Source organism: Dreissena polymorpha, chromosome 2 (genome assembly GCF_020536995.1).
Source record: "Dreissena polymorpha isolate Duluth1 chromosome 2, UMN_Dpol_1.0, whole genome shotgun sequence".
Classification (NCBI taxonomy): domain Eukaryota; kingdom Metazoa; phylum Mollusca; class Bivalvia; order Myida; family Dreissenidae; genus Dreissena; species Dreissena polymorpha.
In genome coordinates, this window is record NC_068356.1 from 23,270,454 (window position 1) to 23,287,788 (window position 17,335).

The 17,335-nt window shown below is 34.4% G+C and overlaps 2 protein-coding genes across 2 annotated transcripts in view; both read left to right on the top strand.

The window, feature by feature from the left end:
• The window catches only part of LOC127869587 (uncharacterized), a 215,214-nt gene that overhangs the window by 152,381 nt on the left and 45,498 nt on the right, over positions 1-17,335 (top strand). The window lies entirely within an intron of this gene.
• LOC127866221 (uncharacterized) overlaps positions 5,353-17,335 on the top strand; it is a 194,771-nt gene continuing 182,788 nt past the window's right edge. Inside the window, exon 1 of the mRNA XM_052406651.1 lies at positions 5,353-5,893. Within this exon, the coding sequence (XP_052262611.1) occupies positions 5,757-5,893 (137 nt within the window). The 5' untranslated portion in view covers positions 5,353-5,756. The remainder of the gene's footprint in view (positions 5,894-17,335) is intronic.

Below are 17,335 nucleotides of genomic sequence, written 5' to 3' on the forward strand. Positions count from 1 at the left end.
TCATTCATGAACCTTCATGAACTCACATAATAATGAATATTTCATAATCACTTTATGAAGCGGCCATTTAACCTTCATGAATAGGGCATGAACAATTCATGAATTGAAACTGCATACATTCATGAATTAGTCTTGCTCTATTAATGAAATTTCAATTCATGAATTATTCTTGCTCTATTCATAAAGTTTCAATTTTGAATTATTCTTGCTCTATTCAATGTTCTAGAACTAATAATGAACAAAGTGATGAATACTTCAAAAACAATGAATGTTAAAAGTAAATGCATACCATTAAATGTATTTTAAAGATAAGAAAAAGGAAAAGACAGAAACATATCGAGACGCACTAACCCACAGGTGATCTAGTTAGTAAGGACCTATAAAATAATATCACATTAAATGATCCTCTATTTCAGGAAAATAGTATTGAAGAGTATTGTTTGAAATTTACAGTTTTATAATTTATTAAGTGTTATGACTCCCAAAGTAGTGTGCTATTAGTTTTCTCGTCATTTCTATTGAATTTGTTGCCTACAAATGACATGCTCATAGACCATCAATATTCAAGGTTTCAAGTTTAAATGTTTTGAATGTTCATGTACACTCCATAACTTGTATTCTGTAACTGATATAACATACAGTTACTTTTATGACAATCATATTCTTTGGCAGCGTAATATGTCGCCTACTGTGACAAGCCTTGTTTCTTGCTGTACATTTGAACACAATATCTGCTATTTTCTACTGGGTATCTCGTAATTTACGCAAGAACACAATCTTTTTTTTAAACTTATTTTTTTTATTCAGATTATAGCCATCCACTGGTAATGTAAAATATACTTGCTTTGAGAGATCTATCCGACAGTAGATTTTAAATAGTTGGTTTAACTGAATATAAAACAAAGGCTAATATTATTTTTTTTTTTTATGCTCCCCGAAATTTTTTAAAGAACATAATTATAGTTGCCAGTTTGTCCTTCCTTACTTCATTACTTCCTTCTGTCACACTTTTGTTACAGTTTTTCATAGCGCCTTCACTATTTTACCGATCTCTTAAATATTTGGCATGCAGGTACTTAATGCATGGACCTCTACCTTTTGATGAGGTTTGAGGTCACTCAGCTCAAAGTCAATGTCACCGAGGTTAAAAATAGACTTTCTAAATGTCAAACAAGGGGAGCATCATTTTTAACGATTTTATTTAAACTTGATTGCATCAAAAGCCTAAGGCTTATTACTAAAGCTCTCTAGTCTTTTTCCAGAATACAATCACCACTTGTTGCCTTTGTGGCTGATCGTAAGAACACTCCCACAATAGGGATCACACTCAGGACCTCCAGCTTACTAAGCAGACACAATATCCTCTGCCAACTTTCAGTGTCCAATTATATACAATCAGTACTTGTTACCTTTGTGGCTGATCGTAAGAACACCCCAACAATAGGGATCACACTCAGGACCTCCAGCCTGCTAAGAAGGCACCATATCCTCTGCCAACTTTCAGTTTCCAATTAAATAGACATCTTGTATTTCAACCAAATGCTCTTTATTTAATTATGTTTATATGTTTGATTCTAAAATATTTAATAAACATAGCTGGTTTTATTGGCAATTCAATTTTACAGTACTGCCCTTTTAATATTTTTATTTTTATGTCCCCCACTATAATAGTGGGGGACATATTGTTTTTGCCCTGTCTGTTGGTCTGTCTGTTGGTCTATTGGTCTGTCTGTTTGCGCCAACTTTAACATTTTGCAATAACTTTTGCTATATTGAAGATAGCAACTTCATATTTGGCATGCATGTGTATCTCATGAAGCTGCACATTTTGAGTGGTGAAAGGTCAAGGTCAAGGTCATCCTTCAAGGTCAAGTATATGGGTCAAAATTGCGCATGTAATGTCACTTCTGCAATATTGAAGCTAGCAATTTTATATTTCAAATGCGTGTGTATCTCAAGGAGCTGCACATTTTGAGTGGTGAAGGGTCAAGGTCAAGGTCATCCTACAAGGTCAAACATCATATAGGGGGACAATGTGTTTCTCAAACACATCTTGTTTTATTTTACAGTACTGTCCCTTTAATTATATTGGATTTTTTGACATCATTGTGTCATCTCTTCTAAATTACATCATCACACAAACTTTCACTGTTTTGGGCTACATACATAGGCCATCGGGTTTATAGTGTTAAACCTTATTAATATTTTCTCTCTGACCGGCGTTTCTAGTTTGATTTGTTTTTTAGCATTCACATAAACAACCATTATACAGTACAGCCAAAGCGGCACAAACATAATCCGCGGCTACGCCACGGCCAGATTATTAGTCCGCGGCGGCCGAATCGTGTGTTCACGCGGCGTATCGCCGTGGCACTCGGCATCGATCCGCGCAACGACGCCGAGTCTGTATTAACCTTGCGTACTTTCGCGGCGGATCGAGTGAAAAGATATCCACCTACATGTACATACATGTATGTGTAGCGTTGAATTAATTACGCGCAACTGTTTATGTTTCTTTCGATTATCATTATTAAATTTGTTATCCGAAACACACTTCCGAATTGTAATGCTAACGCGTCCTTTGACAAATTCTAGCGTCAAATAAACAGTGCTAAAATATCCTTTGTTTCATAAAAAGCGCGCGAAAAATATGCAGACATGTAGAACGTCGTTTGGAAAGTTTGGGTGTATTTTGTATTGTATAAATACATGAACATCACGTCAGGCGTAAATCGCGTGTTTAGTGGAGAAAAAAAACCGCCCCGATTAGACGTTATTTCATCATCTCTATAAATAGTAACAAATGCCAAAATGTATTTGATACTTAAGAAAATATCGAGAATGTTTGTGTATCGTAAATGTTTACCAGCATTTGCTTTAAAACTGGAATATACGGGATTATCGGGTAATTAGTAGCGATATTAACTGTATAATATGAACAAAATAAAACGTGTTTATATACGCATATTCAAACAATAGTTATAATAAGCTGATAATTAACAAAACTACAAATACGTCGTCACCGTCTTGATTATTGATGTGGCTTCAAACTGCTAATTTTCTCAGCTAAAATATAATAGCGGAATCAACATACAATTAATTTATAAATCCACCATATGCTGGAGCCTTGACCACTTGTATGTGCGAAAACATAATTACGTTACCTTGTTTATGTGTGAAATACATACACTACGGGCGGGAAACAAACTTAATAATTGGCCAGACACATTAACTATGCTTACATGTATATGCTAATACAATCCGCGCACAATAAATTTATTATGATTTTAATTATTATTATAATTGTTCTTTCAAAATTTGTTAACTACATGTAACTAATAATTTTAAAAAGATTTTTTATTTCATGATGCGCATCGACTCGGCATCATGTCGCGGATCGCGGCATGCCTCGGCGGACAGATGCGAAGTTTCGCGGCGAAATGCGACTTGCCGCCGCATTCTGACGCGGCTTCAATGACTGACGCGGCATCAACTCGTTTCGCCTTGCCGCCGCGGATCGCGAAATACGTTTGTTCCGCTTTGGCTGTACTGTATATGCAATATGGATTTTTTTCACCCATTTTTGCTGCACATTTCTGTATTTGCACCATGATGATCTGAAATATCATCTGTATGAGGCTAAATATTTTAATATATTTCTAAAAAGAAGCGATATATTAGTAGACATTTGTTCGTTACTTCATTTCATTGTTTGTCAAAAGTTGTAACTCTGTCGCTCTGGTCTCCTTCCTACCATTGAGTAATTAAATGGTAATTAAATTGAATAGGTTTTAATACCCTTTTATTATTGTTTAATTTGATTGCAATGCTATGAGGTTAAACTTTAATTACACGTATATAAATCATGAATATTGCCGGGCCAAGTGTGAGGTTGAGGGCTATAAAACCGGTTTCAACCCCTAATGCTTTGCATTGACCGTTCTAAGGTGGTGACCCCAGCTTTATTCTTCTATGTTGTGTATGTTGTTTCGTATTGTGCTGTTTCATACTGTTTGGGCAATTGGTCATGTGCACTTTCCTTAAATAAAGGACCAACTAATTGTTTATAATGAGAATGTACATGTAAGTGGAGTGAGCATTGTTATCATAATATTTCGGAAGACTTTCTTAAGAAGATACCTATATGTACTGTATGACTGGAACTTTGAAGGAGAGACCTTTGATACACAAGGTTTGTTGAATATCATGATTAAGAATATGAGCATGAAATAGAATGGTGTAGTTTTTTAATCATTACTAAAGTTCTGTTGCAATTAAACATATAAAACGTATTACTATTAGTTGTCGCATTGGTATCAAGCAATTTATTAATATATATAGTATAATATTACTACCTCAAAGTAGAAAACAGACAAATGCTGACAGGTTTGTTTACATTTAAATTTCCTCAAATCTTAAATTGTATTGTTCACTACGAACAAGTAGGCTGTATTTAATGTGTACCTTTAAGAGCTGTTAATGATAATGGAATACAATTGACTGACTTCATCTCATTCAAGTCCCTTTATTATTCAACTTTCAAGATTCAATATCACATTAATGTAAACGTTTAGGAATTCGTTGGTATGAAATTTCGTGGTTTAATGAAAAACAACTAATTCGTTGACACGTAATTTCGTGGATTTCAAATTTTCGGGGAAGACTGACCGTCATAATAATTATACTTTTATTAAAACAACCAGAGTAATAACGAAGCATAATCTGCTAATCTGTGTTGACAGCAAGACTTGAGGTTATAATGTGCACTGAAGCATGAAAGTTGCCGATAATTGTCGATAAGAGCGATAAAGCGGCGCACTTTATGCGGGTCCCAGCTCGCTAATTGCCATCGATGTTGTTTTGACATTATTTGCACTTCTCAGCGCAATCGTTCCCCTAGTAGAAACACTTGAGTAATAAGATCCCCAAAATACATGTGTGAAAACCGTTATGTCTCTTTTAAATTTAATTTAATATTGACATATATCATAAATCTGCAAACTGTTTATTTTAAGACGTCACGTAAAAGAAATTTGTTTTTCTTCACATTGGTAATGCTATTTATTATATTTGTATACCATGATTAATAAAACGTACATTAACGATGATGAATAAAAAAACCTGATAGATATAGTGTAATGTGACCTATTGAAGTGAAGTAACTATTACAAAAACAAATATCTCAGATAACTGACAACACAAGAAAATATCGGAAATGACATTCGGAAAAAACAAATTTTAGAAAAGTTTTTCTTTAAATCAAAAGTCTACCTGATACACAGACAAGTCTGAATACATCGCTTTAAACCTTAATGACTCTCCATATTGACCAATCATTGTGTCATGTGATACAGCAGGTATAAAGATTTCAGAGCCTATCTAGAGGCAGTTTAATGTTGGAAGACATTTGTAGATTGTGCATGTTACATTGAGGTTAAAATACTTCTGTTGTTGCACTGTGGACACTAAGGCTATGAAAGTGACAACACATCTATGTTATATCATTTAGGGAGTATAGATTTATATTTAAGTCAAATACATGTGCTCTATATTACTTATTGAAAGTTTGTAAACAAAATGGCGACACAGTCTGATAGAGTTTTCTTCTTCGGTTGTGTATCATGCAAGAAAAACAAGAATATCGAAGAATATGCAGTGTATTACTGTGAAAATGTCAACAGTGTTTTTGTAGACAGTGCTGTGAGCTACATCATGACTATTTGTTTAGTGAACATGAAAAGTACGACCGACTAAATATGAGGAACTGGCCAGTCTCAAAGGAGTTGGAGGCTGTTATACTTATGTGTAAAATACACACTGATAAAAAACTAGAGACGTTCTGCAAAGATCACAGCCAGCTGTGCTGCTCAAAATGTGTTTCCTTAAGTCACAGGTATTTTAACATTAAAAATCCTTAAAACAACATACTTTGAGGTATTTCTTATTTGTCAGATTAGTTATCTTTTGTTGGGTCCATTTATTTGTCAGGAATTAATCAAAGCGCTGAAGGAACTAAAGATGTTCGCTATTGCATTATTTAACACGCAATTCATTTTTCAAAATCAATCGCAAGTTTTAAATGAACACACGTCATTCAACTTTATAAAGTGTGTGTCATAGCGCAGTGGTCAAGTTTTGTGTGCACTTTTTATCATCCTTATTATTTCATAGAAATAACGTAGACAAAATAAAAACAACATGCTTTTTGGACGTTCTGAAAGCATAGAAAGTATGATGAAAATGGTAATGAGAACTTAATATAAAGAAAATTTTCAGTCACCATCATATTGAAGGAATATATTTTCTAATATCAAATAACTATCTCACCAAGAATATAAATTCATAATGAAAGTTCCGTGTACAAAACTTTTGATTTTTGACACCATATACAAATTCAAAATACACAATAATCTTCGTATCTTGTATATGGAGGAATAAAAGTATACAGTCAATCTTGTGGATGCGACCACTTGTATTAAGCGACCTTTGTCTTATGTGACCATTTTGAAATCCCACGGAGCTTTTTCGCTATATAATGATATTGTATTCAGCGACTTTTGTCTTACGAACCAGCGACCGCTGATTTCTATGTATTTTGATGTCCACATCTTGAATTAAGCGACCACTAGGAGGTAAAAGTGGTTAATGTATTGATCTTTCAGGGACAAATCCGTGTTAATTGTGTCAAATAATGATGAGAAATTGGGTGAAATATTTGGGTTTTCTTTATGTACGAAATATTGACAAGTATATCAGTAGCGAGTATGCAAACATATCGTTTATCGTTTATTCTTATGACTTTATTCTTACGATAGAAATTAAAAAGGATAATATGTATATTCAAATAATGTATATATGCAATGTTAAGATAAAGTCTGAACAATTAATAATGGGAGGTATTTACAAAACTAAGACCTGGTTAAGATTTATTTAAAGTAAGAAAGCAAACACACTCAGGGTGGGGTATAATTGGAATCAATAACATGGAAAGTCAGACCTGATTAAATCCAAATAAGAACACATTGAGTCCAGAGTCGGCATATAGATACGAGATTATAAGTAACACTCATGGTCAATAAACAGCACAGATGAAAAGGTCACCTATTGTCTGGGGTACAAAAGTTATAGTACTGACGAAAGTAACAGAATTACTCTATATCAATAAAAATTGATTAGTACCAATATATATTGATTAAATTTTAGTATATCCGCCAAGCAAGTGAATACATGAAAAAGTGTTCCTTCTAGAATATTCTGACGAATCAACCAATGAATAATAACCATACTAGCTGAGGACCAATAAAAAGTTTAAAAGAAAAATATGCAAATTAATTTGGGGACAAAATGGGGATGTTTGGAAGGAGAGCGGCACTCCGCGGTTGGGTTAGCGTTTAGACTTGGAGGTGTACGGATCGAGAAAGATACGATCATGTAGCTATCAGACTGTATTTGTATAACCGAAAATATTAAGTATGTTAGACATTAAATTGGACTAGAAACTGATACGTGGTGTTGTTGAATATTTTATCCTATATTATGCAGAGAAATTAAAATAAATAGAGAGGGACCGACTGGTCCCATGCGCGGCACGAGAAAATGGTAGTTAATACAAATCTCGTTATCTTGGCAATACGCGCATGACGAGATATCGAATTATAGGCTACACACCGGTAATTTAAGAGTATTGAACATTGTTAGTAACTATGTGTCGTCCATGAACTATGAACGATTACGGGACACAGGACGTTAAATGGTGCTCGTGAACCAAGGATTCGAACAAAGAAATACTACCACTTACAATTACGAAGCCATGGAAAACAACGCGAAGAAACTCCGTTTCGGCAAATTCTGTAACCAGTAACAACAACCGTGAGCCGGGAACAACGACATCAGACCGCACACATTCTGCAACTTCCGGTGAGTGACTGTTTTATTTCCTAACGCTTGTATCAAAATGGCAAATCAAATAATCCCTGAATTATTTCAAAATTTAAATGAACAAATTAAAGATGTTAAAACGGCCATAAGCACTCAGACTATTTCACAGGTTGTACAATCATTTGATGGAAATTCAAAAGAATTTAAAAATTGGATTAAAAATGTAGAAAAATATGGAACACTTACCAATTTAGATGAGAATAAATTAAAATTTGTTGCTTACCAATCTAGTAAAGGGCTTGTTAGTGATTACATACATCGTTTTTTGACTGATGATCCGACAGGGACATGGACTGATTTAAAGGAACAGCTTAAATTAAGATTTGCAGAAATTCAAGACCCACAATACGCTTTCTCATTATTAAAGACGACTAAACAAAAGACCGACGAAAATGTTCAAATATACGCTGAGCGACTTTTATCTCTTGCGACTGACGCATACGAAAATATTGAAGGAAATTTAGAATATAAGGAAAAACAGTTAGTAGAAATTTTTATCGACGGATTATCGCACGATTATTTGAGACTTAAATTAATGCGCGAAAATCATGCAACGTTATCAAATGCTTTAAAAAGCGCTATACATGAGCAAAGTGTCAGAGCTAGGTTTGAGTTACGATCACAAATAAATGGACTTGATAACATTACGACCGATAATATTCAGACAGATATCGATTATATTAGGTCATCTATTGTTTGCACATATTGCAAGAAACACGGTCATTCTATTGAAATCTGTCGCCGTAGGCAACGAGAGATAAGTGCATATACGGTAGGGCGGAACTGTCATACGATAGATAAAAACGGTAACGGGCGCAATAAAGAATATGACAAAAATTGGAAAAATAAAATTGATTGTTGGAATTGTGGTAAATTAGGACACTTTAGTAGAGAATGTACTCAAAGAAAAACGTACATTAATCGAAAAAACTAGGAAATTCTTACCAAAAAGGGGTCTATGGTAAGAATGAAAAAGTCGAGACATATAATATCGCTTTGTGTGGTAGTCCAAATTCTTGTGTTATTTCAACAGGTGGTTATCAATTTAGGAGCTTGATAGACTCGGGCGCTCAAGTCAGCATCGTGAGTAAACGTACTTATGATATGTTAAAACAAAAACCCGCACTGATATTTCAAAAAGTAAATCTAAAGTCGGTAAATGGAAATTCATTACATGTCCACGGAAGTGTAAAATTGAGATTCAAAATAGGGAGCATATATAAAGAGCACATGTTTTTTGTAGTAAGTAACGTTAATAGAAATGTTATTTTAGGAAGAGACTTTTTACAAGATAATGGTGTCCGTTTATACTTTGATTTAGGATGTTTGAGGATTGATAACTGTTATGTACCTCTAGAAGAAGATGTACATCTTTCAACGATAGCGAGATTAACCAGACATACTGTGTTAAAACCACAAACTGCCTATAGACTCTTTGCTCAAGCTAAAAGAAACTGCATACGTTCAAATACGAATTATGAATTCAATGGAATAAGCAATTCTTTCTTTGATAATGAACCCGGTTTAACAATTGTTAATTCAGTCGTCAAGACAACGCGTGATAGACAATTTCCCATTTTAATTATAAACAATACGCACAAAACAATAAGGCTTAGACGACACTGTGCCATAGGGCGAATAAAATCGGTAAATGATAATGAAATATGCTCAGTACAAGAAGTTATTAAAAATAATCAGCCGAAATCAGGTTTATCTAAAGATGAAATCTTATCAGATTTACGTGTAGATGAAAATCAAAAGAAAATATTCTACCGATACTCTTAAAACACAGAACTCTCTTCGCAAGAAATAATTTAGAATTAACACAAACTTCAGCAATAGAATTTACCATAGACACAGGGGATCATCCACCCATTAAATTAAGGCCGTATCGAACACCATTAAACAATAAGGTATTCATAGATAAAGCCATCGACGAAATGCTAGACGCAAACATAATAAGTCCGTCAAGAAGTCCGTGGAGCTTCCCTATTGTTTTAGTAGATAAAAAGAAAAATAACCATGACTCAAACAAAGATAATAAAGACGAGAAAAGGTTTTGTGTTGATTTTAGACAATTAAACAAAATTACAAAACCAATTGCCTATCCATTACCATTAATAGATGATATATTGGCGTTATTAGGTAAAAGTAAATATTTCACCAGTTTAGATTTGATATCGGGATATTGGCAAATACCTATAAAGGAAGAGGACAGAGAAAAAAACGGCTTTCGCTTCGGGATTCAGGGGTCTATTTCAATTTAATGTTATGCCCTTCGGTGCCTCCTCCGCCGGTGCTATATTTCAAGAATTGGCTAATAAAGTACTCAAAGGTTGTGAGAGCTTCGCTGTGGCGTATCTAGACGATATTTTAATATTTTCACCTGACTTGCAATCTCATTTATCACACGTAGATACAGTACTACAGAGTCTCAGTAAACATAACCTAAAGCTAAAACTATCAAAATGTCAATTCTTACAAAGAGAGACTAGATACCTAGGCTTCATCATAGATCAAAACGGTATAAGGCCGGATCCGTTAAAAGTGGAAGCGATCCGACAATTCCCTAGGCCAAAGTGCGTGCGCGATGTACGATCTATCTTAGGTGCTGCAGGATTTTATAGGAGATTCTGTCCGTCGTATTCAGAAGTAGTCGAGCCACTCATTAATCTCACGAGAAAGAATGTCCCATTTAAATGGTCAAAACAATGCGAAGATAGTTTCCTACAATTAAAAGACTCATTTACGCAAATCCCTTATCTTTCATACCCTGATCCAAAAAAAGGTTATATTCTGTATACGGATGCATCTGATAAATGCGTCGGAGCCTGTTTGACTCAAAAATGCGACAGTAACGAGACCGGGGATTATGTGGGCGAAAAGCCGATATTTTTCATATCGCACAGATTAAGCCCCACACAATGCAAATATAGTACCATTGAAAAAGAATGTTACAGCATATTTTACAGTCTAAGTAAATTGCACCATTATTTACACAATGCTGAATTTGTTATAAAGAGTGATCACAAGCCGCTTAAGTATTTATTGGAAAGTCCGATGCAAAACAAGAAAATACAATTATGGGCCTTAAGTATAGCGGGTTACAACTGCAAAATTGAATATATACCGGGGAAAAAGAATATTATTGCTGACTTTCTAAGCCGACCTCCAAAAACCAAAATAAAGAATAATCAATGCGATCAAACAGAACTAGAATTAGATATTAACGATAAACATTTGACGATTAGTTCGGAAATAAATGGACAAAACCAGACGCGCGAAATTAATGTAATTGACTCTACGCATATCGATCACAGGCAAATAATTGATAATATTATTACCCCGCGGCCACTTCCAGTCGACGACACAGCGTCGAATGATAACATATCAGGGCTTAATATGCAAATAGAACAAGAAAAAGACCCTCATATATCTGAGATTAAAGCGAGATTAAGATTAGGGAAACAGAACAAGAGTGAAGATGATAGATATTTAACGGTTGATGACATACTGTACTACATATCAAACGTAGATGAGGAACCTACTCTCAGGCTTTTTGTACCTAAACACCTGACTGGTTCAGTTGTCAAGCAATATCATGATGAAAATGGGCATCCTGGGTCTCAAAGGCTTTTTCAGACACTAAAAGAGAAATATTACTGGCCTAAAATGTTCAAAGAATTGAATGATTATGTATCTAAGTGCATTATATGTCAAAGTAGAAATTTAAAAGCAATTAAAGCTCCCATATCGTCAGATACCTCAATACCGCCGTTTCCGTTTTCAGTTGTTTCCATAGATATATGCGGTCCATATCCGAAAACGCTTTCCGGAAATAGATATATAATATGTTTCGTGGATCAATTTTCCGGATATATAGAGGCATTTCCGTCGCCGGATAAATCGTCTGATAGCGTAATACACCTGTTAATGAACGAGATTTATTGCCGTCATAGTTGTCCTATAAGAATTATAACTGATAACGGAAAAGAATTCACAAGCACAGCTTTCACGGAAACATTAAAATCAATGAACATTGACCACGTAAAGACGACAATATATCATCCCGCGTCTAATGGCATGAACGAGCGTTCACATGGGACTATGAATAATATACTATCAAAACGGGTTCAAGAAAATGTACAACAATGGGACGTACATTTAAACATGTCTTTAGCGGCAATGAGATTTTGTACATCCGAGACTTCGAAGCACACACCGTTCTTCTTACTTTTTAATAGAGACCCTATTCTTCCAATAGACAACTTGTTAAAGCCTAGACGTAAATATCACGGTGAAGATTATCATAAAATAATATTAGAAGAACAACACAAATCATTTAAAAAGGTATGTGCCCAAATTCAAAAATCGAAACGTAGACAAGCTGATTATGCGAATAAAAATACGAAAGATATTAAATTCGAAATCAATGACCCCGTTTACTACAAAAACTTTCAACGTACGAATAAATTAGACAGTAAATGGAGGCCATATTATCGTATAATCGAACAAAAGTCGCCGTTAACATACGTAATAAAGAATCAGTTAGACAACTCAACTATTAAAGTTCACGCTGATCAAATAAGGCACGCAAATATCGATGAATGGCCAATGATAGATAAACCACTAGCGCGCCCGATTAGAAAAGCAAATTTAGCCTTTGCGGACGACACATTATCTTCTGATAGCGATTCAAATAACTCAGTACATGGGTTACCTGTAATTACGCAACAGACCCGACATATTAGAGATAACACGGATGACGAGGAAAACATACCACTCGCTGAATTGCAAAAACATTTGAGAAACAAACAATTCGCGGATATACAGTCAAGCTCCAGTGAATCAGATACGATGCATTACAATAACGGTAATTCACAAAACTCACCTGTACGTAGGTTTGAAAATGATTCTTCAGACGATCAGATGCAAATTGACTCGGTAGCGTTAAAAAACAAAAAACGAAAATTGACAAAAAGGACTTCACGTTCAAATAACGCAATGAAGAAAGCAATTTTCACGTGCCTTCAGACAATGGCTGAACACATGTGAACACATGTGAATGAATGGACTACGAAATAAAGCGAGATAGATGTCGAGACTTAAAGACCCCCAAAATTTTGTATATAGAGAAATATGTTTTGAATGTATATGTAGTATATATGTAAAAACAGGATTATAGAGGACGGTATCGTCCGATTTTGATAATGTATCGTCATTAGCATGGATATACGGGTTTAGAATGAAATGAAAATGTCATACTTTAGTATACGGGTGAAATACCACTTATCCGTGCGTAATAGCAACCAGCTCTGAAGCGTAATAAAACTTTTGGGAGATATTTACATAGACTAAGATCCGATTTAAGATTTATTTCAAGTATGAACACGAATACATTTACACCCAGGGTGGGATAAATAAATTGAAAAGTTCAATACCATACGTTAAGATTAGGAAATTGAAGGATTATATAACTGACAGACGGTTGATTAACGGAACAGGTCAACCTATTGACATTTAGGATTATACAAATATACGCGTATCAGACCAGCTAATGATAACGCACTCGACAACGACGTAAATTAACGCTAGCTTATGCCCTACAGCTCTCAAGTAAACACCTTTTTAAGCGTAGATAACATTTTAACACAGTTTGTAAATATCCTTCAAAGCAACACAGTCCTTTTATTAGTATAATGCAAAAGATACAACTATATTGCTATAATACATTAAATTTTTGATACTGGTCATATATATAGTTTTTTTTCGTTTCTTTATAAGAATAACTACATTAAGACAAGGGATTTTGTTTGTAAATTTTTGTTCTCTAAGTAAATAAAACATAATAAAGCACCATGCATTTTATTTAATAGACAAATGCGTATAGTTTAAATTAAACATAATGAATTTGTGTCATGAGAATAGCGTTTCTTTAGCACATTCATTTTATCTAGGTATATTATCACAGGTGTCATAAATAATCTGAGTGCTAATATAACAAATTCGATTTACTATTAATATGTAAATAAAAGGCCCGTTTATCATTTCATGTAATTGACCCTATAAGATTTGCCAATGCGATACAAGTTAAGGAGAAAAGCAGCGCTCCTGACATCGTTGGCGTGGTTTGCCTGCAGCAACATGCGTTCATAACGCATTTGAGATCGTGATCAGATCTTAACACCCCGACACAGAAGACGAATATGTCATCGACATGCAGATATCTTCGACGACGATGTATCCGTCGAGAATCAGATGACTTAACAGACGACTTCAATTAGGATCCAACATTGTCGACATGGATCCAAATTGTGAACCAGCATCAGTACCATACAACGAGTGGACTGTTAATGGACATTTCACGCGTCGTCGAAAATGATTTTTAAAGATACGATGATATGAATGGACTTGATGATGAAAAATCGCGCGTACTTTGTACATATATTAGGTGAACATTTTATCGTCTATGAACTTATATATATATATGTGTTACCTTCATTACGTGTACATAAACAGTTATTATGATGCTACAGTCATGAGCGCAGACATTCTTCAGAACTCTATATAATTAACGTTTGAAGTATTCTAAATCGTGCGACAACCGAGAACCAACAGCTTCTCCGACTGACAACCATCGTCTTCATTCGGAAGCCGCCGTCTTCAATCGACTTCATGTTACCATCTACAACCAGATGTCCCATACTCTCCAACCGACGTCTCATCTCTTCACCTAGACGCCACATCGCCTCCAGCGAAGATGTCAAAAATGGACACTATTCGTATTGGATTTTCCAAACCAGTGACACATTCCACTTCATTGTGATTGACATTGACTATTTAAATATTCCGACGTTTTATTATTTCCGCAGAAACATTCGATAAAAATTTCATTAATAATTTGCAGATTTTCATCATATATATGTTTTAGTCACTGATGTTTTCATGTTTGCGTGTTTGATTTTCTACATCGTATGTATTAATATGTTTTCGTTTACTTCCATACTTACATTCTTAAAGATTTTTCTGTATCCTAAAATACATAAAAATCAAATTGAGAGGATAAGTTGTGTCAAATAATGATGAGAAATTGGGTGAAATATTTGGGTTTTCTTTATGTACGAAATATTGACAAGTATATCAGTAGCGAGTATGCAAACATATCGTTTATCGTTTATTCTTATGACTTTATTCTTACGATAGAAATTAAAAAGGATAATATGTATATTCAAATAATGTATATATGCAATGTTAAGATAAAGTCTGAACAATTAATAATGGGAGGTATTTACAAAACTAAGACCTGGTTAAGATTTATTTAAAGTAAGAAAGCAAACACACTCAGGGTGGGGTATAATTGGAATCAATAACATGGAAAGTCAGACCTGATTAAATCCAAATAAGAACACATTGAGTCCAGAGTCGGCATATAGATACGAGATTATAAGTAACACTCATGGTCAATAAACAGCACAGATGAAAAGGTCACCTATTGTCTGGGGTACAAAAGTTATAGTACTGACGAAAGTAACAGAATTACTCTATATCAATAAAAATTGATTAGTACCAATATATATTGATTAAATTTTAGTATATCCGCCAAGCAAGTGAATACATGAAAAAGTGTTCCTTCTAGAATATTCTGACGAATCAACCAATGAATAATAACCATACTAGCTGAGGACCAATAAAAAGTTTAAAAGAAAAATATGCAAATTAATTTGGGGACAAAATGGGGATGTTTGGAAGGACAGCGGCACTCCGCGGTTGGGTTAGCGTTTAGACTTGGAGGTGTACGGATCGAGAAAGATACGATCATGTAGCTATCAGACTGTATTTGTATAACCGAAAATATTAAGTATGTTAGACATTAAATTGGACTAGAAACTGATACGTGGTGTTGTTGAATATTTTATCCTATATTATGCAGAGAAATTAAAATAAATAGAGAGGGACCGACTGGTCCCATGCGCGGCACGAGAAAATGGTAGTTAATACAAATCTCGTTATCTTGGCAATACGCGCATGACGAGATATCGAATTATAGGCTACACACCGGTAATTTAAGAGTATTGAACATTGTTAGTAACTATGTGTCGTCCATGAACTATGAACGATTACGGGACAATTGTTTATCTAAGCTGATAAGATGTACTGTTACACCGCTGCTTTGTTTTCACACCAACCATTATGATTATGCTTTGTCTCGTTGACCGGTTCTGACCGGTATTGTTGTAGACTGCATATCAATTTATTGAGTTCAATAATAGAGGAACGTTTTACGCACAGTTTACAGCTTAAAAAGTTTACTATGTGGAACGTTAAGAGACAACGCCGATTTTTCTCGAGTATAGATAACAGGTGCAGAAACAATGCACTGTATGCGACAATCATTTCCTGAGAAGTGCGGAAAATAAACTATTAATCGGCAACATCTGTCGAAATCCGTACATTACCAATTTGTAATTATGCTAATTAGTAGATATTTGTTAGCCAATCACATTGTTATTTACTTAATGAATTTTCCAATCAGGTCTGTTTGTTTGTTTTCAATTGACGTGTTTTAATTTTTTCAGCTCATTATGTATCATAATCGAGTCAGATTTCCTTAAGCGTACATGCAGAAATTAAAATGTAAAGACGAAAAGTTTTAACGTTGAACGAGAAAATTCCGGTTTTGGAATTGTCAAAGAGTAAAAGTGCACGTAAAATTGCAGATGAGTTTGTAGTCGGTAAAACTCAAATTCAGAACATTCTTAAGCGTAAAGCCGAGGTGCTTGAAAACGTGGAAAATTATGTGTCAGGTGAGAAAAAACGCGAAAAATATTTCCTTGTCTATGTTGTTTTTGCAAATAAATATGTACACACAATTCATTTATAATATATGATAATTTATAATAAGTGAAAAAATAAAACACATTATAAGTAAAATATTGTTTATGTATTGTGTTTATATTCATTTGATTATAAAAGTTAAAATCATTGTGGACAAAAGAGATTATCCTTTATATAGATTAAAATTGAGGGTAAGCATTCTTCCAGAATGGCCTTTTTTATTTAAAGACCATTTTATTAAGAGACCACTTTTGATTACTCCCTTGAGTGGCCTCTTAATACAAGATTGACTGTATAAACATTGCTGTTTATGCTTTACTTGTTACCCGAGCAGTTCACACAGTGTCAACAACGCTGACATAAACATAGGTATAGAGCACTAATGCTCTTTTAGGTGTAGCTGTTTTACTCAGTTTTCATCTTAGTGACTTTTAAATAACGCCAACAGACACGCATGAATATTTTCGAATATTTAATAAGCTGATTCGAGATACAACCTCTAAATTTTTGTAACATCACTGCGTATGTGCTCAATTCAGTGTAAGGATTTCCGGACTACTCT